General features: G+C 41.8%; 1 protein-coding gene across 1 annotated transcript; it reads right to left on the reverse strand.

Annotated features, from left to right (window-relative positions):
• Positions 1 to 1,095: 1,095 nt before the first annotated feature.
• Positions 1,096 to 24,286, reverse strand: LOC142652531 (uncharacterized). The gene is made up of 10 exons (XM_075828177.1): positions 23,659 to 24,286; positions 17,623 to 19,452; positions 16,732 to 16,957; positions 14,855 to 14,985; positions 14,329 to 14,485; positions 6,662 to 6,798; positions 4,290 to 4,424; positions 2,779 to 2,936; positions 1,744 to 1,870; positions 1,096 to 1,103 (listed from the first exon to the last, which is right to left on the reverse strand). The coding sequence occupies exons 1-10, from the start codon at positions 24,284 to 24,286 to the stop codon at positions 1,096 to 1,098; spliced, it is 3,537 nt and encodes a 1,178-aa protein (XP_075684292.1).
• Between the last annotated feature and the right edge of the window lie 227 nt (positions 24,287 to 24,513).

Consider the following 24,513-nt stretch of genomic DNA (forward strand, 5'->3'; position numbering starts at 1 on the left):
GTAATTATGGTAACTAATCATATACACGTTTGGTATTATTTTAGCTTTTACAATTCGTAGAATAAATTTATCAAGTTACTTTTGAGAATCTGATGAAAGATGAAAAAAAATTGCGAAAAAACATCACAAAATTAACAGTTTTTTCTTCTTGCCTCATAATGCCATAAAAATCTACTTTTCTTGAATAAAACAAGGCATCAAGGAGCACTGATGGGAAAATGAAACAATTATAAGCACTAGGAATGATGAGAGATATAAATTTAAAATCAGTTTGGTCCTAAGGATAAACATTACACTGGCCCTAGGTCTAATAATCCCATAGAAAGTATATATTAAACATCAACTACTACTTCACCACACCCTCGGCCCTGTTGACAGCAACCACATACTACAGCAAAATCTGCTCTAACCATAACAACCTGTAGACATTTAGAAACTTTGGTGTTTAGTAAAAAGTGTGCAAAAAAATATGATCATTTTTTATTTCTTTATTTAAATTTTATCCCAAAATCTAAATACAATGCAGAATTAAATGTACCTCAAATGCCCTCCTCTAAAAATCAGAAAAAAGTAAAAATAAAATAAAAAGTTATTAGCCTTGGAACATCAGGGTTTAAAAATGTAAAATTGTGCTACTAAAGTCCAAAATGTTTATTTTTTTGGTGGTCCTTAACGCCTTCCCGCTATCTACAGCATATGAACTATGTAGTTACTAAGAAAAAACGAAAAAAAATAAAATGAAACTTGCAGGTGCCGACTGCATTATTCAGCCAAAACCTTGCTCTAATGCCCGGGTTCAGAGAGAACTCTGGTCCAGGCTATTTAACCCCATAGATGCTACTGTCAATGCTGAGGGAGGGGCACCATCTGTCAGCCTATTGCAGCCACCCCACTCCACGATGCGATAGTGGGGTGCTCGCGAGCTGCTATGGCAGCCTGGGGCCATAACAATTGCGTCTGCCATCTTAGTACACCTATTAGACCCTGTCAGAGGGTCTAATAGGATGACTGTCAGCTTTATGCTGATTGGCTTAACACACTGCAATACAGAAAAAATTGCAGTGTATTATAGAAGCGATCAAGAGATTGCATAGACTAGTTCCCTAGTGGTGTAAAAGAACGTGAAATTAAATGTTAAAAAATATTAATAAAGAGAAAAAAACACACAGAAACCGTGTTCGTAACGACCTGGACTATAGAACTCTCATGTTCTTTAAACCGCACAATGTACGTTGTAACAAAATAAAAAACTGAGCTGCAGCTAGCCCAGCCACCCACAGCTGATTGGCAAGTTTCTCCCTATGCATCGGAAGCTGTCAATCTGAGGCCCATGAATACAAGCTGCTAGAGAAAAGGTGAATTTTACAAAAACTACTGAACGCTGACAAGTGAGTAATACAGCGTTGGAATAAGGGTTGCTGGCACTATTTTATGCTGCCCTTAGAAAGGGCAGCTTAAACCGGGTAACAGATTCCCTCAAAAGAGGTTGTGTAACGAATATAACCTTTTTTCAGATAGCTGATCACTACAGGTATTTTTTCTCACACCCCCAGAAAACCATCCATCGGTCATGCATTTCCCATGCAGTGGCCACTTCGCTCATACTGTGCCGCCTTGCTGTCTAGTTCAGCTATGGAAAACATAGCTGTGGTGCAGGGGCTGTATGATGGACAGAAGGCTAGCCCTTTGGTGGCTACTACGTAGATATGCCTGTAACATGTATAAAGAAATAGAATATCCTACCATTTTCTCCACAAGCACATCTTCCACTGTTTGTGTTGGATCCACCCCATGAAATTATCTGATCTCCATCTCTGGATACCCACCATCCCCATGGTCCGTCCAAAAAGCGTACATGACGGCAGTCCAACTATGACATAAACAGATTATTCACTTACACTACATAATATGGGATATTCCTCTTCCAGTTTGAGTTTAATACCATTTTTTGCAACTATGATAGTAATGACAATTTTAGAGAGCGAATAGGCTGTCAAGATCTCTCATAAATGGGTACTTTATAGGGATGAAGAATTGTATCCATATAAATAAGCTAAGGCCATGTCTATAAACAGCAAAGCACTGTCATGGAGCTAAACCTGAACAGGACAATGGATAATCATTCATTCAGATCACATTGTAAACTATGCATTTACTTTATTGCAAACACTAAAATTATGGCTGTTATTATACTAGGCCGCAGGATTTCTCTCAATTGGATGTTTATTTAAGATTTAATAAATTATATTTAGGAGTCCCTGCCTCTCCGTGGACCTACTGTCCCGTATTGAAAACATGATTACAGCTAAGTTTAGAGCTTAGCTAAGTATAGTTTTTCCAACATAATAAAAAATCTCCCAACAAAGGTGGATTTAAATTGGGGAAGTTATGTCAATGACCAAAGTCTGTGACACTGATCATTATTTCGCTTTGGTTGCAGCTGCCTGACTCTGTTTACAGTCTACTGCTTTTTTTGTAGGAATAATGTACTCATGAACATCAACACCAAGTGTGCAATTTTATCAATAAGAAATTACAGTTTTTTACAGTTGACTTCTAAAACAATTTGAGAATCCTTTGTAGTTATATAGGTACATAGTATGATTGAAAAAAAGACGTGTCCATTGATATTACCGATTTAATACATGTGATCAATCTACACAATTGTTTGACTACTGTTGGACAGCAAAATATATCTTCTCCCATTCTAACATTGATATCAGCAAAATATATAATGGAATATATAGAAGAAAACAGCAATTTGGCAGATACACCTACTTTCACAAACTGTTCACAGTTTTCAGAAATAGAAGTCAGGGATCTAAGTTGAGCCAGGGAACTCGACTTGTATGTGATGACCCTAGAATAACATCCAGGAGTTTGACAAGGAGAAACTCTCTCTTTGCCTTCTGAATCATGCCCAACAATCGTTATGCCTATAAAAACAATTATAAACTATGATTATATTATAGTATCTGCCATAAAAAATGGGTACATAAAAAAATCTATTTTTATACATTTTTACCAATATCTCTATGATACAGTACAACAGCATTTTTGGATAAAAGGACTCTTGGGCTAATAGCAATTGCTATGACTTCAAGTCAAGATCATACAAGAATATGGTGACCTTTTTTATGAAAGGAACACTGATAAATTGATACACTGTAGCATGTCAGATATATAGTATGGATACCAAAGACAGAAGTCACTGTCCCTTTGGGCACTGCACTCAGCATGACACAGTCTAATAGCAAAACTGACCATGTTGCCAACCAACCAGATCTCAACTTTTATTGAGTTGTACTGTGATTGTTGCTGCGGGCAGCAATGCCAGTGTACTGCTTAAATATCCAGACTAATGTTATGCCTTTTTTAGTGCCTTACAGATATGGTCTAATTGAGATAAAATTATTAAGCAATAGTTAACGACTATAACACCAGAAATATTTGGGCAGAAAGGAAGCAAGGACTCAGAAGCCCTAATAAACTAAAAGGTGCAATAGCACCCAATGAACTCCGGATCAGGGGACCAAAAGGAAGTGGTTCTTATATGCAATAACCCATCAAATTCACCAACACCTTTCTTCTCAAACTGGTCATATATAAGACAGTTGTCGGCTAAGGGTATGTTCACACACACTAATTACGGACGTAATTCGGGCGTTTTTGCCCCGAATTACGTCCGAAAATAGCGCCTCAATAGCGTTGACAAACATCTGCCCATTGAAAGCAATGTTTGTCTGTTCACACGAGGCGTATATTTACGCGCCGCTGTCAAATGACGGCACGTAAATAGACGCCCGCGTCAAAGAAGTGACCTGTCACTTCTTTGGGCGTAATTGGAGCCGTTATTCATTGACTCCAATGAATAGCAGCGCCAATTACGTCCGTAATGGATGCGGCGTTCAAGCGCCTGCACATGCTATTACGGCTGAAATTACGGGGATGTTTTCAGGCGGAAAAAAAACCCGTAATTTCAGCCGTTACGGACGCTGTCGTGTGAACATACCCTAACTGTTTCTCCCCAACTCCCCCAAAAACATGTTTTCTTCCATAAGGAAAGGGGATTTCCCCATACACATTAGGGCTTGTTCACATCTGTGTCAGTGTTGCCATTGGTCCGCTTTGTCAGAGGAGCAGAACAACGAAAATACCGTAAGCGCTGGTTTCGGTGCTCGATAGTCACTAATGGCACCCGACGGACCCATAGACCATGCAGCCACCATGGCGCCACATGACCTAAATAAGAATTAAGATATATTTCTATACAGTATGTATATATTTACCTGTCGTAACGTCCGATGCCATATCACACTCTACAGTAAAATGACTTTCTCCTTGCCCAACACCATCTGGATCTATGGTATAGGTTCCAGATTCCTGGACTCCAGCATTTCTCAGATTAGCACAGGACTCATACACTATGCCAGAAATAATAAAGAGGGTCAGGTAAAGAAGAATCACACTCTTCCTCCTTAAGGCCTTATTCACACGAACATTGATTATGTCCGTGTGACGGCCGTTAAAACACCGGCCGTCACACGGACCTATGTAATTCAATGGGGCCATTCACACAGCCGTTGTTTCAACGGACCGTGTGAAGGGTCCTTTAAAAAATAGGACATGTCCTATTTTTTTGGGCTTCACGCATCCCTCCATAGACTCTAGTCTATGGGGGATGCGTGATAACGCATCCCGCAGGGGTGCAGCACGGATGCACCTGTTTTTCACGTCCAAGGTTTCATACGCTCGTGTGAACTAACCTAAGGCTGAGATTTCATGCCGCAGTCAAAATACATATTTTACAGCAATTCACAGCAAAACCCTGATTTTGCCAAAATTTTGCAAAAAAATTTTTGACCACAACATGTGAACCCAGCCTTAATTCTCCTGCACACGTTGCGTATTTTTTTTAGGATTAGGATTTTTTTGTGCAAACATTCCGCATGTATGACAGTAGCAGCAAAATTGATGAGATTTGAATAAATCTCATCCACAAGCTGCAGAAAAATATCCACAGAAAAGATGTGCCGAAAGTGACCGGTGGAGCGGATTCTAAATCGACAGTATTTCAAATTATGTTGCGAAAAATCTGTGGAATCTCTACAGGGAAAATCCAGAAGGAGAAGCCGCAATGCGCGCAGCTGAATGGAGAAAGGAAGTATGTGCTTCCAAAATGGCCAAACCCAGAAATGCATTAAAAAATAAAAAATACATTTAATAAAACATAAAAAAACAAAAACACATAGTTTCTCTTCAAGAGACTTACATCTAGTTAATGAAACTAAAATCAAATAGCATCAGTGGTGTATGAGTTTGTGGTAGTATTGAAAGACAGGATTCTCAACCTCACAGTGTATGCCTGAATTGTTGTACCCACCAGTATTCTTATTCTTTTGGTTCTTACTACTTCAACTGCGTCCCAATGGACAATTCCGCTATGCAGCCGCAACACATGTTCAAGGAATATTTCCATCTCGGGCATTCATGGCATATCTACAGGATATACCATAAATGTCTGATAGATGCGGGTCCAACCTCTAGGATCCGTACCTATCTCTAGAACAGGGCCCCCTGACCTCCGTCCTACCTTCTGCCGCTGGGCTCCGGCCACTATCTGCAGAATTTCTATTTGAGTTTCTCAAACAGGGTAGCAAAATGCACTCAGACAGTGGCTGAAGGTAGGATGGAGTCAGAGGGCCCCGTTCTGTATATATTTGCGGGCCCTAGAGGTCGGATCTGCATCTATCGGACAATTATTGCATATTCTGTATATATGCCAGTTTTGTGGTTCAAAATACTGGTCTAAAGTATACCATTCAATAGGTGATGTAAAGAAAGGAAAGGAGTCTAGCATTAGGCCAAGACGTGCCAAACCTATCAAACAGTGCACGCGTCATTGAAAAATTTGGCGCATCTTAAGTCTAACACCTCCAGTTTTATTTATCTTTAAGTCATTATTAATAGATCTGTCCCAATGTTTCTCAGAGTACTCCTGTAGCAGAATAAAGCTACCATGGCATTATTTTCCTACACCTTTTAAAGTGAAAAACATTTATCCTTAAATTATTCTTGTGTGTAGGTACAATTGGTTTTTCAGCCTAAAAACCTGCAGGGTCCCCATCAGTGTCCTCATGGAAACACACCCTGCTTTGTACGTTGAGCCTTGTTGTAGGGAAAATTGGGCAGAATTATTCTTAACATTGTAAGAATAGGTTTTGGTTCTGTATTAACTACTGTCATTCATTTCAGAAAAGTCTTTCGTGGCTTATTAACTGTTACCATCCAGGTCAATATCCACATACTAACTTCCACTATTCAAGCTTTACAGGAACACTGGAAAAAACTATTACAATGTGCAGGCTTGAGGGGGCGGTGGGTGACAAACGGATCATATCTTATGTGTTCTTTGAATCGTTGAAGCCTGCATTGCCCAATTCAGGCCCTGCATTGCCATAACACTGTGTATCAGTTTTAGCACAGAGTTCTCCTGCAAGATCAAATCCAGATTCCCAGCTAGTATATATATCAAGCATCAAGTCATTGCAATAAAAAACAAAAATGTCCCTGTACAGAAAACTCCTCAACCAAATCTTTATAAATGAAATACACGTTCAGCACAGCTATGAAGTATATAGCTGACATGGTCATAGTATACCTTGGCAAATAACACTAGCTCTCTCTATTGTGCCACACAGGCCTTTACTTTTCACTCTGCAGTTCTCTAAGGCAGACTCTCCTCCATTGCAACTAACAAGGGAAATGGCCCATGAGACACTGTCATCTCCTCTGATCCTAAAAAAGGTAGAAACAATAAATCAGAATAAGAATTAAAGGGGTTATCCCACAAAAAAATAATTAAAAAAGTCTGCAATACTAGTATTTTTCCACCAAAATCACAGTTCAGAATTGTGTTTTCTCCCATTTGGCTCTATTTGCTCACCCCTCCTCTGCACTGTGCATACCAGTGACGTAGGCGGGCAGCAGAGCGCCCCACCTGACTTCTCCGCCTCTTGCACTCTTGCGGTCTGGCTCTCTGTAACTCCATCCCCTACCCTTGCGCTTCCGCAGCACATTGTAGTAGTAGTTGTAACGGCCATGGCCACGGACCATCGTTTCTACTCACCCCTCGATGGTCGCGGCCATGACTCTGTGAGTGCTGGCCGGCATCGCCTTCCTAGGAGACGCCAGCACTCATTTCTGCCTTGCTTCACTGGGTCCCGTAGGGTGCGTGCGCGCTCTCACGCCCGGCCTTAAAGGGCCAGTGTGTGCACATGAAAAAATGGTGACCCTGGACTATAAAAGGGGCTCTGTCCTTTCACTCATTGCCTGAGCGTTGTTGTGATTACCGCTGTTAGTCTTGCAAATGGTCCCTTAATGTTATCCTGTTCCCAGTGTTCCCGTACCTGCTACCTGTATCCTGTGCTACCTTGATCCTGTGCCTTAGAAAGTTGGATTGGTGTTGTGTCACCGGCCACGCCTGCTGTATTACACCACGCCTGGTGTCTGCTGGCAAGGTCCCATCTGAGCCTAGCCGTTGTGAACTACTACAGGTACCCTTGTGCTTGGACTATATATGCATTGACTTGGTACACTGTTTGGCCAGCTGCTATCCCTCTATGGCGGTACGGCCCAGTGGGTCCACATACCCACAGATTGTGACAGTAGTGTTAGAGCCCCCGCTAACTGGCACACATAGTGCCACTAAAATCTGGTCTTCTCCACTTTTCAGTGTAGGAGAATGCTCCGATTCTCCACTGACAATTGTAGAACGGCAATAGGAGAAGAAACTGGACGGCTTCACTGATGGATCAGTGCATGATGCAGACAGAAAAGGGGGTGTGGGAAAGCTACTACACATACGCGTCCACCACAGGCAGATGCAGAAGGTGGACAAAGATTGCAGCCACAGCAGAAAACATAGGGGGGTGCTACCACTAACGCCGATATAAGTCGTTTTTGACACAAGTATTTTTTGTACATGATGTATAACTTTATTTTACATGGGGAATTTAATTAAAATTTATATTTTTGGTGGGATTGTCCCTTTAACTGTAGACTGTATTCTCAAAAATTTACAGCACAGGAAATATACATCATCCTCCAAAGAGCAAGTGGATACTTTGTGCAACGTTTGTAAGAACTTTAGCAAGGGTGCTCCTTTCTCACTTGTATCTTATTTCAGCAAACACTTCTCAATCCATGTTACCAATCTGAAAAATTAGTGTTAATGTTTTTCTTCTTTATAAAATTCAGGTAACGTGGGAATTTACCATCTACTATAAATTATAGTAATATTAGAAGTCACCGCACTATGCTATGTTAATGAAAACTTGGTCACCAGTATATTATGACTAGTAGGAGATTTTATCCAAAATGCAATGCCAACGTTTGTGCAAAAGGTGTTGCAACAATGTATAAAAGGAAAGCTGAGCTGAACAGCTTGATATACATATATATTTACTTTTGGAGTACAGGTGGCGGTCCTAATCACTGTATGACCGCTATCTCAGTATTCACAGAAATACAGGAAAGGTTATCAATCACAGAGTAGAACTGCCCACTGGACTTCAAAGCCCAGAATGAGCAGAGGCTTAGATCAATAAATTACAAGTTATAAGGAATTTTTTGCTACGAAAATACATATCAACCTGCTCACTACTCCTGCTCTATAACATCCTTCCTTCAGATTGGACTGCATTTTCAATGTGACCGGTTCCCTTTAATCAGGGAACCTTTAAGTGTTCGTAGGAAACATGACAGGATATAGATATATATATATATATATATATATACAGTTGTGGACAAAATTGTTGGTACCCTCCAGTTAAAGAAAGAAAAACCCGCAATGGTCACTGAAATAACTTGAAACTGACAAAAGTAATAATACGTTTGAATTTACTGAAAATCAACTAATGTAAATCAGACATTACTTTTGAATTGTGGCTCAACAGAAAAATGTAAAGAAATACACTAATGAAACTGCCTGAACAAAATTAATGGTCCCCTTAACTTCATATTTTGTTGCACAACCTTTTCAGGCAATCACTGCAAACAAGTGATTTCTGTAACTCTCAATAAGACTTCTGTACCTGTCCGCAGGTATTTTGGCCCACTCCTCGTGAGGATACTGCTCCAGCTATCTCAGGTTTGAAGGGCGCCGTCTCCAGACTGCAGGTTTCAGCTCCTTCCACAGATGTTCAATAGGATTTACATCAGGGCTCATAGAAGGCCACTTCAAAATAGTCCAATGCTTTGCTCTGAGCCATTCTTGGATGTTTTGGGGCATTATCCTATTGGAGCAGGGGTGGGATCCGGCTGGTTCGCTTCGGTTCCCCCGAACCAGTTGTTAAAATTACAGCCGATTCGCAGAACCAGGGTGAAGCGGGAAACCAGAAACGGTCCCCGTCCTTAGGACGCTGATACAATTGAGTTCACTAGCGCTGCCCTGGCGAGGCACATGATGCCTCGCCATTCGGCGCGTTAGTAATGATGCAGTCGGCGCGATTATGTCATCGCGCCGCTGCATCGTTCTGCTGGAGGAGGACTGCGTCGCTGGAGGATGGCGCGGCAACGGGACATGTAAGCATATAATGTTTTTTTCTTTTATTTTGGGCAGTGTTGGGGGCCTTAACTATAGGGGACAATAACTACAGGGGACCACTATATATGGAGCACTAACTACAGGAGAGGAATATATAGGGGGCACTAACTACAGGGAAGAACTACATAGGGGCAAGAACTAAAAGGGAGGACTATATAGATGGCACCAACTACAGGGTTGGACTATATAGGGGACAATAACTACAGGAGAGCACTATATATGGGGCACTAACTACAGGGGAGGACTATAAAGGGGTCACTAACTACAGGGGAGGACTATATAGAGGGCGCTAACTACAGGGGACGCCACAGGGGGCCCTATCTACAGGGGACGCCACAGGGGGCACTATCTATAGGGAACAATAATAATATTAACGCCACAGGGGGCCCTATCTATAGGGAACGCTACTATCTACAGAGGGCACTATGGGGAGCACTATCTACAGGGGGCTCTATGAGAGGCCCTATAGGCGGTTTTACACTGGGCAACTATCGGGCAAACCAGCGTTGCCGATAATTGCCCTGTGTAAACAGGGCAGCGATCAGCAGATGAATGAGCAAACGCTCGATCATCTGCTGGTCGTATAATCTTAAAAAAGTTAAATATTATCGTAGTCGGCAGCACATCTTGGTGTGTAAACAGGGAGACATGCTGACCACATAATGGTAATGGATGGGGAAGAGCGATCGGAGTAACGACCGCTCGTCCCCATCCATAGCTCCGTGTGACAGGAGCAAACGAGCGCCAATCAATGATGTATCGTTGATCGGTGCTTGCTGCATTGGCCGAATATCGGCAGGTGTAGAAGGCCCTTACCTACAGGGGGCTCTATGAAGGGCAGTATCTACAAGGGGCCCTGTGTGTGCTGCATTACTTTACAGTGTTTGACACAATTTTATTCATGGACACAGTGTATAAAACTATTATGTTCAGGAGCGCAGTGTATGGTACTATTATGTTCAGCACAGTGTGTAGCACTATTATGTTCGGGGGCACAGTGTATGGTACTATTATATTCAAGGGCACAGTGTATGGTACTATTATATTCAGGGGCACAGTGTATGGTACTATTATATTTGTGGGCACAGTGTATGATACTATTATATTTAGCAGCGCAATGTATGATACTATTATATTTAGGAGCACAGTGTATGATACTATTATACTTATAGAGTGCGGCACCATGAGAATTTTATCTTCGTTTATAGATGCAGGAATGTTGGAAAAGTGAGATGCTGAAGACATCTGAGCAGAAAACTCTGCAGAAATGGGTCGTGGCTGGGAGAAGTCATCATAGAGAACCAGAGAAAAAGAACGACTCCAATCTGTGAAGTCGTCACCAGTGAGTCACTAAATGTAAATGTTTATTCTCCCTGTGACTAATCAGTACTATCGTTATTTTTTTGTGAAACGACAACTCCCAGCATACATTTACCATCATTCTGGCTATACTGGGAGCTGTAGTTTTATGCCGTACAAACTTATATGACAGGGGTTAAACTGAATTTGCAAATGATCTCTGTACTGAGCTGCATTTGTGCTTGTGCTGTATTTATGTACTGAGCTTAGTTCTGATACTGTATAAATGTACTGAGCTTGGTTCTGGAGTTAGTCACATCATAACAACCAAGCTCAATACATATCAACACCACCAAAGAGAAGCTCATAACATATATACAACTCCAGAACCAAGATCAGTACTTATATACAACACCAGAACCAAGCTCAGTACTTGTATAGAGCACCAGAACCAAGCTCAGTACATATATACACCGGAACCAAGCTCAGTACATATATACAGCACCAGAACCAAGCTCAGTACGTATATACAACACCAGAACCAAGTTTAGTACATATATACAACACCAGAATCAAGCTCAGTACATAAATACAACACCAGAACGAAACTCAGTACATTTATACACCAGAACCAAGCTCAGTACATATATACTCACCAGAACAAAGCTCAGTACATATATATATATAGCACCAGAACCAAACTCCATACGTAATTACAATACCAAAACCAAGCTCAGTACATAAATACAGTACTGAGCTTGGTTTTGGTGCTGTATTTATGTACTGAGCTTGGTTCTGGTGAGTATATATGTACAGAGCTTGGTTCTGATGCTGCATATATGTATGAGCTTTGTTCTGATGTTGTATATATGTACTGAGCTTTGTTGTGGTGCTGTTTATATGTACTGCGCTTAGTTCTGGTGCCGTATTTATATGCTGAGCTTCGTTCTGGTACTGCATATATGTACTGAGCTTGGTTCTGGTGCTGTATTTATATGCTGAGCTTGGTTCTAGTGCACTTTATATGTACTGAGCTTTGTTCTGGTGAGTATATATGTACTGAGCTTTGTTCTGGTGAGTATATATGTACTGAGCTTGGATCTGGTGAGTACATATGTACTGAGCTTGGTTCTGGTGTTGTATGTATGTACTTGGCTTTGTTCTGGTGTTCTATATATGTACTGAGCTTGGTCCTGGTGCTGTATATATGTACTGAGCTTGGTTCTGGTGTTGTATTTTTGTACTTGGCTTTGTTCTGGTGCTGTAAATATGTACTGAGCTTTGTTCTGGTGCTGTATATATGTACTGAGCTTGCTCCTGGCACCATATCTGTGCATTACCCGGGAGAGTTGTCATGGCTTACTGCGCATGCCGCACTGTCCTCCACCCTTCTCACAGTGCACACTCTAACTAAATAGGCTGAGAACGCTTAGGATATTGAATGTGCACATGTAGGTCTATACATAATGGGTGAGTTTAATATAATGAGCGTCGGTAGGTAGGTATGTACACTTATGTAATTATATACATAGTGTGGAAATGCACAGTAAAACATTCTGGACAGGGAATTTATTTATTTAGAGTCCACTTTAATATAGGGCATATTTGGAATATCATAATTGATTTATTTTATTATTAGAGTAATTTCCATGGCGTGATACACCGCAAAACACTGTGACCCCCCTCCCCCCACGCGTATATCTTTGTCCGCAAAACAGGGAACCTGTTGTTAAAAATTTGAATCTCACCCCTGTGTTGGAGGACCCATTACTTGCGACTGACACTGGGCAGCACATTTTGCTCCAGGATGCCTTGATACTCTTGAGATTTCATTTTACCCTGCACAGATTCAAGACACCCTGTGCCAGATGCAGCAAAGCAGTCCCAAAACATAACCGAGCCTCCTTCATGTTTCACAGTAGGTACAATGTTCTTTTCTTTGTATGCTTAATTTCTGCGTCTGTGAACATAGAGCTGATGTGACTTGCCAAAAAGCTCCAGTTTTGCCTCATCTTTTCCAAAGCACATTCTCCCAGAAGCTTTGTGGCTTCTCAATATGCATTTTGACAAATTCCAGTCTCGCATTTTTCTGATTTGCTTGACAAAAATGATTGTAACCCCTAGAAAATGAAGCATCCAAAGAAAAGAACATTGTACCTACTGTGAAACATGGAGGAGGCTCGGTTATGTTTTGGGGCTGCTTTGCTGCATCTGGCACAGGGTGTCTTGAATCTGTGCAGGGTAAAATTAAATCTCAAGTCTATAAAGGCATTCTGGAGCGAAATGTGCTGCCCAGTGTCAGAAAGCTTGGTCTCAATCGCAGGTCATGGGTCCGCCAACAGGATAATGACCCAAAACCCACAGCTAAAAACATCCAAGAATGGCTAAGAGCAAAGCATTGCACTATTCTGAAGTGGATTTCTATGAACCCTGATCTAAATCCTATTAAACATCTGTTGAAGGAGCTGAAACCTGTAGTCAGGAGAAGGCGCACTTGAAACCTAAGATAGCTGGAGCAGTGTCCTCACGACGAGGAGTGGGCCAAAATACCTGCGGACAGGTGCAGAAGTCTCATTGAGAGTTAGGGTATGTGCACACGGTGAGAGGCTTTTACGGCTGAAATGACAGACTGTTTTCAGGAGAAAACAGCTGCCTCGTTTCAGCCGTAATTCCTCCTCCTCGCATTTTGCGAGGCTTCTCTGACAGCCGTAAATTTTGAGCTGTGCTTCATTGAGTTCAATGAAGAACGGCTCAAATTACGTCTGAAAGAAGTGTCCTGCACTTCTTTTGCCGAGGCTGTATTTTTACGCGTCGTCGTTTGACAGCTGTCAAACGACGACGCGTAAATGACAGGTCGTCTGCACAGTACGTCGGCAAACCCATTCAAATGAATGGGCAGATGTTTGCTGACGTATTGTAGCCCTATTTTCAGACGTAAAACGAGGCATAATACGCCTCGTTTACGTCTGAAAATAGGTTGTGTGAACCCAGCCTTACAGAAATCGTTTGTTTGCAGTGATTGCCTCAAAAGGTTGTGCAAGAAAATATTAAGTTAAGTTGACCATCCTTTTGTCCAGGCCAATTTCATTAGTTTTTTATTTTACATTTTTCTGTTGAACCACAATTCAAAAGCATTGTCTAATTTACATTAGTTGATTTTCAGTAAATTCAAATGTATTATCACTTTTGTCAGTTTCAAGTTATTTCAGTGACCATTGTGGGTTTTTCTTTCTTTAACAGAATTGTACCAACAATTTTGTTCACGACTGTATATGTAAAAATAAATGTTTTATGTGCTATTTAAAGCGGCTGGTAACTGGTGTAGAACCCTTTTAAATATTCTTGTAATATAAACATATTATTGCTGTTATATTTTCTGCTTAGTTTTAAAAGTGCCATAATATTGTCTGCATTCAGAATACCTGGTAGCAATTGCAGGGCCAGAGAAACCAAGTTGCCGGCACACTACTTGGGCATCATTGTTAGTCCACTGCTTGGCACATATGTTTCCTCGTACTCCATGGTACTCGATTTCGACCACTCCTTCTAGTGAGTTTTTCCCCTCAGTTAAAAAAACACCTTGTAAAATAAGTTATATAGTGTGTTATGTATCTGTAAGATTTTAAATATAACATAAAATTAACTAATCAATTAATTAAATAAACAAAAAGGAATTACACATGGAGCTTTGTTCATTCAGAATAGTTTTGGTGCAGTTTTTGTACATCTTTCCACTGTCATCCTCTTACAACTGTGGTATTTTAAAGGTTTAGTTTGCTTCACACAGTGCAATGTGAAATAATGGTTATTACTAAAATATTTGGAATATTTGACGTCTGTCAAGAATGACGTAGCAGCAGCTGCATGCAGCCAAAACCCTGCTTACTTGCGGTGCCCAAGTGAGCGGAGTTCCGGCTGCCGCTACATAGGAGCGCACCCTTATAGTACCTGATGAAGACTGTGTGGTCTTGAACTGCACTGAAATTCCATCCAGTTCTACTGATGTATCAGATCTCATGATCACTGTCATCACATTGGATGAAGCCCGGATTTGGGAAGGGAGTTGTGATCCACAAAACCTGGTGAATGGATGAAATAGAAAAAGACACACTAGCCTGAAAGAAAACAGAACTGATCCATATTGCATTACTCAAACATTGTTGTCTGTAGATTCAATTCATCTTGTTCATCTACATTGAGATTTTTACATTTCCTTGTAGATGATCCCACTCTTTTCAAATAATAATAAAAAAGAGATGCTGGCCACTAATTAAATAAATAGGGAATTTGAGGTAAGTCAGGTGTAGTTATTGAGTGTTTTGATAGCAGCAGTGCTTGTCATTACATCAGCATATCACACAGAACCAGGTCTAGACAAAGATCTGTGGTACTATGTACACAAGTAGCTTCAGCCCACTCACATAACCATAGGTGGTGCCCTCTCTTTTTTCAGTCCCTCTGTTGACCCCTCCCTTTCCCAGTTCAAGATGGTCACATCGTTCTTGGTCCCCAGCTAATTCCGGGTCCCCAGCATGGTCCCCTCTCATTCCTAGTCCCCAGCATGGCTCCCTCTCTCATTCCTACTCCCCAGCATGGCACTCCTTCAGATCTTGGTTCCCAGCATGGTTCCCCCTCTCATTTCTGTTCCCCAGAATGGCACCACCCACATTACTAGTACCCGGCATGGCTCCCCTCTCATTCTTATACAGTACAGTCCGCCATCATGGCTGACCTCATACTAAGACACTAGCCAGGCTTCACACTCCATATCACCTCTCACTGCTAACCTTAACTCCTCATACAGTGGCAGTCTCCAGGCTCTCTTGCTTAGCAATCGCATTAACTGTTACGTGCAGCATGATGCATTCTGTACCCTTCCTTTTTCTGACAGCCTCCTTCCTCCTCCCTTCATGGTGCAGGAAATGCTCCTTCTCTTGCTCTTTCTTTTCCAATAAGAGCCACAATGCTGGAAGCTTTTATCCCCTGATGTGACACGCACATGTCTCCTCCTGCTTTTTCTGATCTAGTGATGTGATGTGGCACAGACAATTCACAGCGCATGAAAGTTCAATATGTGGTCTTCTCAAATGAGTTCATATTGAAGTATTTGCTTGGTTAGCATAGGGAGTGGTCGGCCTATAGAAGGCCAGCTTCCGTAGACTATAATGGTGGGCAAATCTGTCATACAAAAATTTTGTCTGGATGGGGGATTTTCTCAAACAAGTGGTCATCTGTGTAGGAATCAATGTATTTGTTTATGAGTTTACCAGGTAGTATAACTGGGTTGTAGAACTAAGAGGAATACACCACATTATTGATAAAATATTGTGATATATGGAAAAAAAATCTGATATCTGGTCTACGAACATATATTTAAATTTTTTTACATTTAGGTCAATAAGGTACAAACGAGATTCTCACACTAAGGCCACTTTCACACGGGCGTTATTTGGTCATTATTTTACATCAGTATTTAAAAGCCAAAACCAGGAGTGAATCTAAAACATGGAAAAGGTACAAATCTTTCCATTTTACTTTCTCTGTGTAGATTCCACTCCTCATTTTGACTTAGAAATACTGAGAAAGTGGCCCAAAGAGCAAGGAGTATTTATTGAAGGTGAAATGTTGCACAGATGACTGGTTTGGGCAGAGCTTTCTTCTCATGTATCGTTCATCAGGATTTATGTTGCTAAGGTTTGTATTTGTGCCCCTCCACTATCCTGTGCATTATAAATAAAAATAGCAATAATAACAATCATTGTAATACAATCATCAGTACAAAAATGATGTATGAAAATGCCAGACGGTTGCTTTGTAGACCATACCTGCCTAAAACACGTTGGTCACTCTCCATCCCATCATAAACCAATACATAATCATAATCACAATTTCTGTGTTCTTCTATAACAAGTGACACAAAATCCAGAATGACGTATAAGCCAAGTGGCACTTCAATAACCCATATACAATTCATATCTTTTTCATATGATTGTGGAAATCCTGGACTGTGAAACTGGCCAGAAAGTGCTTTAATCCAACCACCACATGAATCTGAAAAGAACAATCATGTAAGTTTGTCATTGTGCATTGGAGTACTGGCACAGTTATTAGTCTTTAATAAAATGAAAACCACAAAGATGGTTGGTCTCACAGTGCTGTAACATTGATGCATTTTTGGGTCCATATTACAGACATACGCCCCAGGCCCCCCTCCCATGGTGGTTCTATTAAACTTGGATCACCCTTGGGGTCAATGGTGATTTTACTATGGTCAGTAGAACTGTGGAGGTTCTGTTACTTACATCTGTAATATAGACGCAAAAAAGCGTTAGTATTATGGCCATCTGAACCTGGCCTGAATTACACACATGCATTTACAGTTACTATAGCATTATTTTTTTTCTTCCTCTCCATTTTATTCTCAATTGAGGGGCTAGTTCATGTAATTATTGTTAGGGACTACTCTAGGAAGCTGGTTAGAGCCCCAAAATCTTTACCTCTTATGCACATTAGACCCCAGGTGTCCCGGGCAGAAAGTAGTTTTAGGTCTATTTGATTTGCACAGCTTTATAAGCCAATCGTACGATAAGCTAAAGAGCCCCACATGTCAAGTACAACAGGGAAAAAGTGGTGTCTGGTCTTTGTCCTAAAATATTATCTGATTTGTATCATAGACAACAAGTTATTTGCGATTTCAAAAAAATATTAATACTTACCAAGGCTCAAATTTGTCACATTGCTTTGAGGTGTTGGACTTGCAGTCACTTTCATGTGATCATATGGAGTAAAGACTGAAGATATGGTTGGAGCAATGTCCTGTGATTGTTTTGGTGATTGTATTTCTTCAGACACCTTAGCAGATAATGTTACAGTTGTGGGTGATGTGCTTGTTTCCTTTGGTGTTAATACTTCATCTAAAGCTTTTTGGTTCCCTAAAGTTCCCATCGTAATATCTCTATTCCCATCTATGTTGGTCTCATTTTGCAAATTAGATACCGGTGTCGGTTCACTTAAAACATTATTTTCTGACTTTACAGATACCTGAACTTCTTTTTCTTGGAATTGTAACTGTGAAGATGTTGTAGGATGTATATCAAAGAATGCTCCGTGTTGGCTGGTTATTTGATCTGTCGTCAAGTGAAGTACATCTGTTTTGTTCTCTATTGGCATATGTAGTTGAGTAAATCTAGATGAGTTCTTTATGTAACTGAGAACAATCATTTCATTTTCTGATTTTTGCCCATTATATAAATCCTGCTTGTTTTTGCTAAACAGTTCATAAAATTTTCCCACATCTTTATAGGGTGAATCACTTGGAGACATTCGTGGAAAAGACAAAGCTAATGGAGTTGTAGCTCTGGGATACTCTTGTTCTTGGCTCGATTTTTTGTCAGTCATAGTTTGTACAATTTCAGTTTGACTTTGCAAACTATTGAGATGAAACATATTCTCCAGTGTAGCGTTTTCATGTTGAGAATTTGAAAGGAAATCTGTATTATATGAGTAATTTTTAGTTTCAAGTCTATCTGAAGAGTAAGTCTCATTTTGTGACCATGCAGTTACGGAAACATTCATCCCCTTTATATCAGTTGTTGCTCCAGTAATAAAGGTACTTCTTAACTGAAATGTTTTATTATAAAAAAAAGGATTCTGTGTTGTTACAGCTAGTGGAGGTAAAACATCAAACTTTTCCGTCCTAGTTGCTATACCATACGGATTCTCATGTGAAATGCTATTCACCACATCCTCAAATCTAGATATGGATGAATTTAGAGGGATTATTGTACTGCTACCAACATGAGATCGATTGTCACTTGTAGGCAAATAAGGTTCATGTGTGGTATGGGTTATATTAGTTACCAATGATATGCTCTTTTGACCATCTTCGTATATATCTGAGGTGCTATTCAGCACTATAGTTGTATTTAAAGAAATGTTTTCTTCTTTTTGTTCAGACAAAATCCCTGATGAAAAGTCAAAATTGTTTTCATCTTGATCTAGAGAATCGTTTATTTTCTTAGTATCTGACTGGTTCCTTTCCATTAGGAGATTACTATATATGTCACCTTTCCTAGGTACTGCATTAGCTGACAGTAATGTGTTGAGGGGAATTGTTGATGGAAATTCTGATGTGAAACTTAAATCATATGAATCAGGTGCAGTTGTAGGAAGAATGTTTCTTGTTGGGGACTCTTTTGTGCCCCAGGAGACCTTAAAATAAGCTCTATCATAGCGTGAGCAGTCATCATCTTCTTTATAGCAAAATACATCCCACTTCTCTTGGAGATTCTGTCGAATCCCATAGGATATGATTCCTGTTTTATTTTCCCCACAGTTCCAGTGTTTGTTTATACGAGGGTAAGCCACCTCCGCAGATATTATCCAGCCTGCTCGACATTCTTCAAGCCCAGATTTTAATGCTTTTTCAAGTTGGTCTCTTGATGCTATTTTGCCCCCAAAATCTTGCACACAAGCCTCTTGAGCATTATGATAGTTTAGCTGGTACCTCATGTGGCGGTCATAATGAAACACGCCCTCCCTCCGACCTGTGGATGGGAAAAAAAATAGAAACTGAACTAAATATTTCCATTTTTATTTTAGAAGTAGTTTAGAAGGGTCTATAAGTAGTATGTTTGTAATATTTGTCTGGTTTCGATATACTGTTGTTTCTCATCGCAATGGTCTAGAACAAGAAAGGGGTACACAACTTTTTTAGGTCCAAGGGCCACATTGACTGCTGCATGAAGAGGCTGTTTTCAAATTTTCACATAAAGGCCCACATTTACTAAGACTGGAATTTTTTTTACGCCAGTCTAAGTAAAGGAGTCAGGGGAGTGATTGTTGCCAAATTTATTAAATGGCACATGTCTCTTAATAAATTTATAGCATTTTAAACTCTCTGACAGTTAGAAAAAAAAATTGCCACCAGGTATGAGAATACCGTATGTGCTATTGTCACTTAGTCTACTTTGATAAATGTAACCTAAACTACGTCTCCTTGGAGACCACATCAACTTTTCTCGACACTTTTAAATTTTGTCAGTTAACTAAAAATTATGCAAATTTGCCAGGGCCCTCCTTAGTAGGCTCCGCTATGGCTACTACAGCGGTAGCGCCGCCACATTCAATAGTATCTGCGTCCTTAGGACATAGATACTATTGACTACTGCCTAGGTAAGTAGAACGTTTTTGTTTTTATTTGTTTGGGGGCAATATATGGAGCTATTTACAGGGGACTGTACTGTATAGCACTATCTACAAGGGGGAGCACAATCTACAAGGGGGGCTGTATAGCACTGTCTACAGGGGGCTGTATAGCACTGTCTACAGGCGAGGCTGTATAGCACTGTCTACAGGGGGGGCTGTAAAGCACTGTCTACAGGGGGCTGTATAGCACTGTCTACAGGGGGGCTGTATAGCACTGTTTACAGGGGGGACTGTATAGCACGGTCTACAGGGGGACTGTATAGCACAGTCTACAGGGGGGCTGAAAAGCACTGTCTACAAGGGGGCTGTATAGCATTGTCTACAGGGGGGCAGTATAACACTGTCTACAGAAGGGCTGTATAGCACTGTCTACAGGGTGGCTGTAAAGCACTGTCTACAGGGGGCTGCATAGTGCTATCTACAGGGGGCTCTATAGCACTGTCTACAGGAGGACTGTATAGCACTGTCTACAAGTGGGCTGTATAGCACTGTCTACAAGGGAGGCTGTATAGTGCTGTCTAAAAGGGGGCTGTATAGCACTGTCTACAGGGGGAGGTTCTATAGCAGTTGTTAGGTGGGCGGTATAGCACTGTCTACAGGGGGGATGTATAGCACAGTCTACAGAGGGAGGTTGTATAGTACCGTCTATGGGGGAGGCCATGTAGCACTGTCTACAGGAGGAAGCTGTATAGCACTGTCTACAGGGGAAGGCTGTATAGCACTGTCTACAGGGGGGTTGTATAGCGCTGTCTACAGGGGGCTGTATAGCACTGCCTACAGAGGGAGGTTGTATAGTACTGTCTACCAGGGGGGCTGTGTAGCACTGTCTACAGGAGGAGGCTGTGTAGCATTGTCTACAGGGGAAGGCTGTATAGCACTGTCTACAGGGGGACTGTATAGCACTGTCTACAGGGGGGCTGTATAGCACTGTCTACAGGGGGGCTGTATAGCACTGTCTACAGGGGGCTGTATAGCACTGTCTACAGGGGGGCGGTATAGCTCTGTCTACAAGGGGGGCTGTATAGCACTGTCTACAGGGGGAGGCTGTATAGCACTATCTACAGGGGGGCTGTATAGCACTGTCTACAGGGGGAGGCTGTATAGCACTGTCTAAAGGGGGGCTGTATAGCACTGTCTACAGGGGGAGGATGTATAGCACTGTCTACAGGGGGCTGTATAGCACTGTCTACAGGGGGCTGTATAGCACTGTCTACAGGGGGGCTGTATAGCACTGTCTACAGGGGGGCTGTATAGCACTGTCTACAGGGGGAGGCTGTATAACACTGTCTAAAGGGGGGCTGTATAGCACTGTCTACAGGGGGAGGATGTATAGCACTGTCTACAGGGGGCTGTATAGCACTGTCTACAGGGGGGCTGAATAGCACTGTCTACGGGGGGGGGGCATTATAGCACTGTCTACAGAGGGAGGTTGTATAGTACTGTCTACCAGGGGGCCTGTGTAGCACTGTCTACAGGAGGAGGCTGTGTAGCATTCTCTACAGGGGAAGGCTGTATAGCACTGTCTACAGGGGGGCTGTATAGCACTGTCTAGAGGGAGGGCTGAATAGCACTGTCTACAGGGGGGCTGTATAGCACTGTCTACAGGGGGACTGTATAGCACTCTCTACAGGGGGCTGTATAGCACTGTCTACAGGGGGGCTGTATAGCACTGTCTACAGGGGGAGGCTGTATAGCACTGTCTACAGGGGGCTGTATAGCACTGTCTACAGGGGGAGGCTGTATAGCACTGTCTACAGGGGGCTGTATAGCACTGTCTACAGGGGGGCTGTATAGCACAGACTACAGAGGGAGGTTGTATAGTACTGTCTACCGGGGGTGGGGGCTGTGTAGCACTGTCTACAGGAGGAGGCTGTATAGCACTGTCTACAGAGGAAGGCTGTATAGCACTGTCTATAGGGGGCAGTGTCAGATCATCATTAGGGCAGTTCGGAATGCCACCCAGGGCCCAAGGCTCCCGGGGGGGCCCATGGCCACCCGAACCGCTTATGACCACACAGGGCCCCTCATGCCCGGTGGCTTCGCTAGCACCGAAGGGGCCCCGATGCTAGCGGCAGCCACATTCTTTTTTTTCTATAAATTCTTTTATTTTCCACACCAAGAAGAAAGTGCAGACATAAACATCACTGACATCGGCCCACAGGCCAGCATTTATAATTACAATATATGCCAAAGATACCATACAAAACCATGACATTCTGCTGCATCACTCTTGACGGGTCAGATAATTTATACATCCTGAACCAGCAGCCATGCATAAAAACCCAAGTGAGAACAAAGTAGAAGTATAGAAAAGCAGGGAAAAAGAGGGAGCAGAAAGAAGGAAGCTGACCTCCCACAATTAAATCTAGGAATTATACTCCGGAGGCCATATTAGTCCTATACTCCACTGACGATTGAAAATGAATCCACTCACACCATGTTTTGAGAAATTTAGCATGGGCCCATCTCATTGATGCCGTGAGGTCCTCCATTCTCATGATCTCCTGAATCATTGTCAAATGTTCAATTTCCCTGCAGCACCACCACAGGGGAAATTAAGCATTACACAATGCCGATTCAAATCAATAGGTTGCCTGTGTAATGCAGGACAGGACACTCTTTTTAATGGCACTCCACTCTGGATGAGAATCCTGAACAGGGGAACACTCTGTATTAACTCAGCATGCCCTAAGGGTATATGAAAATGGGTTTTCTAAACTGGATAACCCTTTTTTTTTTTTTTCAAATATATTTTTATTCAAAGCCAGAACAGTTACAAGTATGCAATGTGTGTCACACATACAATAATACGTACATCAAATAACAATGTGTTCCAGCTTCAAGATTATTTTCCATTTTACTTGTCATCATTAAGTTACAAAGCAATTAATAAGGCAAAACAAAGCCAACAATTCCCTTCCCTCCCCCCAACTCTCCCCCATCTCGGTGAACATTTTCTTAACTAGCCATCAGCATGCCTAGCGTGCCCTGGATACTCTGTGAACTATACCATGATGTGTGTCGAAATGTGCGCATGAACACCCCTATCTCTGCTGTGGGATAATGTTGCTCGATGAATGTACGCCAAGTTTTAAAAAATTGTTCTGTAGACCTTTCTTTGTGTCTTTCTAGGTCCGTTTTATCATATCCCAATAAAGTCTTGAGAGTAGTCACGACCTCCGCAATTTCCGGGACCGATGCCTGTAACCAGTGGCGCAAGATGCACTTCTTGATAGCCAATAATGCCATATGTATCCCTTTCCGGGCCACTATAGGTGGTCCCTCCCCCCCTGGATCCAAGGGGATATAGTGAAACAACACTGCCTGTGGGTTTGCGTGCACCTCTTCCCCCCAGGTGTCTTTAATAAATTGTAGAGCCAGATCCCAAAACGTCCGAATTTGTGGGCACAACCACATCCCATGAAGTAAATTAGCTTTGTGTAAGTCGCATTTAGGACAACTACGCAGATAGTGTGCTGGAGCGTCCCTATAGGATAAATTAAAGGCGTATGTTGCTCTGTGCATAAGCCATAAGTGCATCTCACGCCACTGTTCATTTACCATGACCTTCCTCACCCTCTCCCATCCATCTCGAATTTTGCTGGAGATTTCTGGATCCTCCAGCTCCACCTCCCACGTTCTAAAGCAGGAAGTACTAAAGGAATCAAGATGAGCATTCCGAAGTTTACCATATAAACTTGCAAGACTTCTTCCCGTACCACCCTGCGGCACCATCCCATCAAATGCTCCCCGCATCTCCACTACATCAATATTGCAGACTTTGGTTTTACATAACTCTGTTACTTGAGCATATTGCAAATACTGATTTCCCCTCAAATTATATTTGCTAGAGACCTCCTGCCACGTAAGCCATCTCCCCTCCTCAACATTCATGAGTTGGCCCAGGACATTGATCCCTTCATCTCTCCACTGCGAAAACAATTTATTCTGACTCCCCTGTGGGAACATGGGGTTATCCCACAACGGACAGAATTTAGAAAGACCATACGGAAGACCAAAAAGCTTCCGCACCGCCTTCCAGGCACCGATTGTATCTTTCAGCAACAGACTTGACTTAACATTATTAGGCAGTTGAGCATATGGCAGATGTAACAGGGCCTGCAGCGGAACCGATCCCGCCAAATCCTGCTCCAGCTGAACATTGGAGTACATATTAGTGTTATGTATCCAATCCCCTATATGCCTGCAGATGGCCGCTAAATTGTAATATCGTATAAGTGGCAGCTGAATGCCTCCATCCACTTTGGGCAGAGCCAATTTTTTATATGCAATCCTAGGTCTCTTCTTTTGCCACAAGAATTGTAAAAATGCTGTCTGTAATTTCTGGTTATCTAGATGCTTGATCAATATGGGTATGGTTTGCATTGGATATAGCAGAC

This window comes from Rhinoderma darwinii, chromosome 5 (genome assembly GCF_050947455.1).
Source record: "Rhinoderma darwinii isolate aRhiDar2 chromosome 5, aRhiDar2.hap1, whole genome shotgun sequence".
NCBI classification, from domain to species: Eukaryota; Metazoa; Chordata; class Amphibia; order Anura; family Rhinodermatidae; genus Rhinoderma; species Rhinoderma darwinii.

Coding starts and splice junctions, on each gene's coding strand:
- LOC142652531 (XM_075828177.1), bottom strand. CDS start 24,286: ATGTACTCCAATGTTCAGCTGGAGCAGGATTTGGCGGGATCGGTTCCG. Junction 14,486..14,854: donor GACCACACAGTCTTCATCAG/GTACTATAAGGG, acceptor TTATTTTACAAG/GTGTTTTTTTAACTGAGGGG. Junction 1,871..2,778: donor ACTGTGAACAGTTTGTGAAA/GTAGGTGTATCT, acceptor TTTATGTCATAG/TTGGACTGCCGTCATGTACG.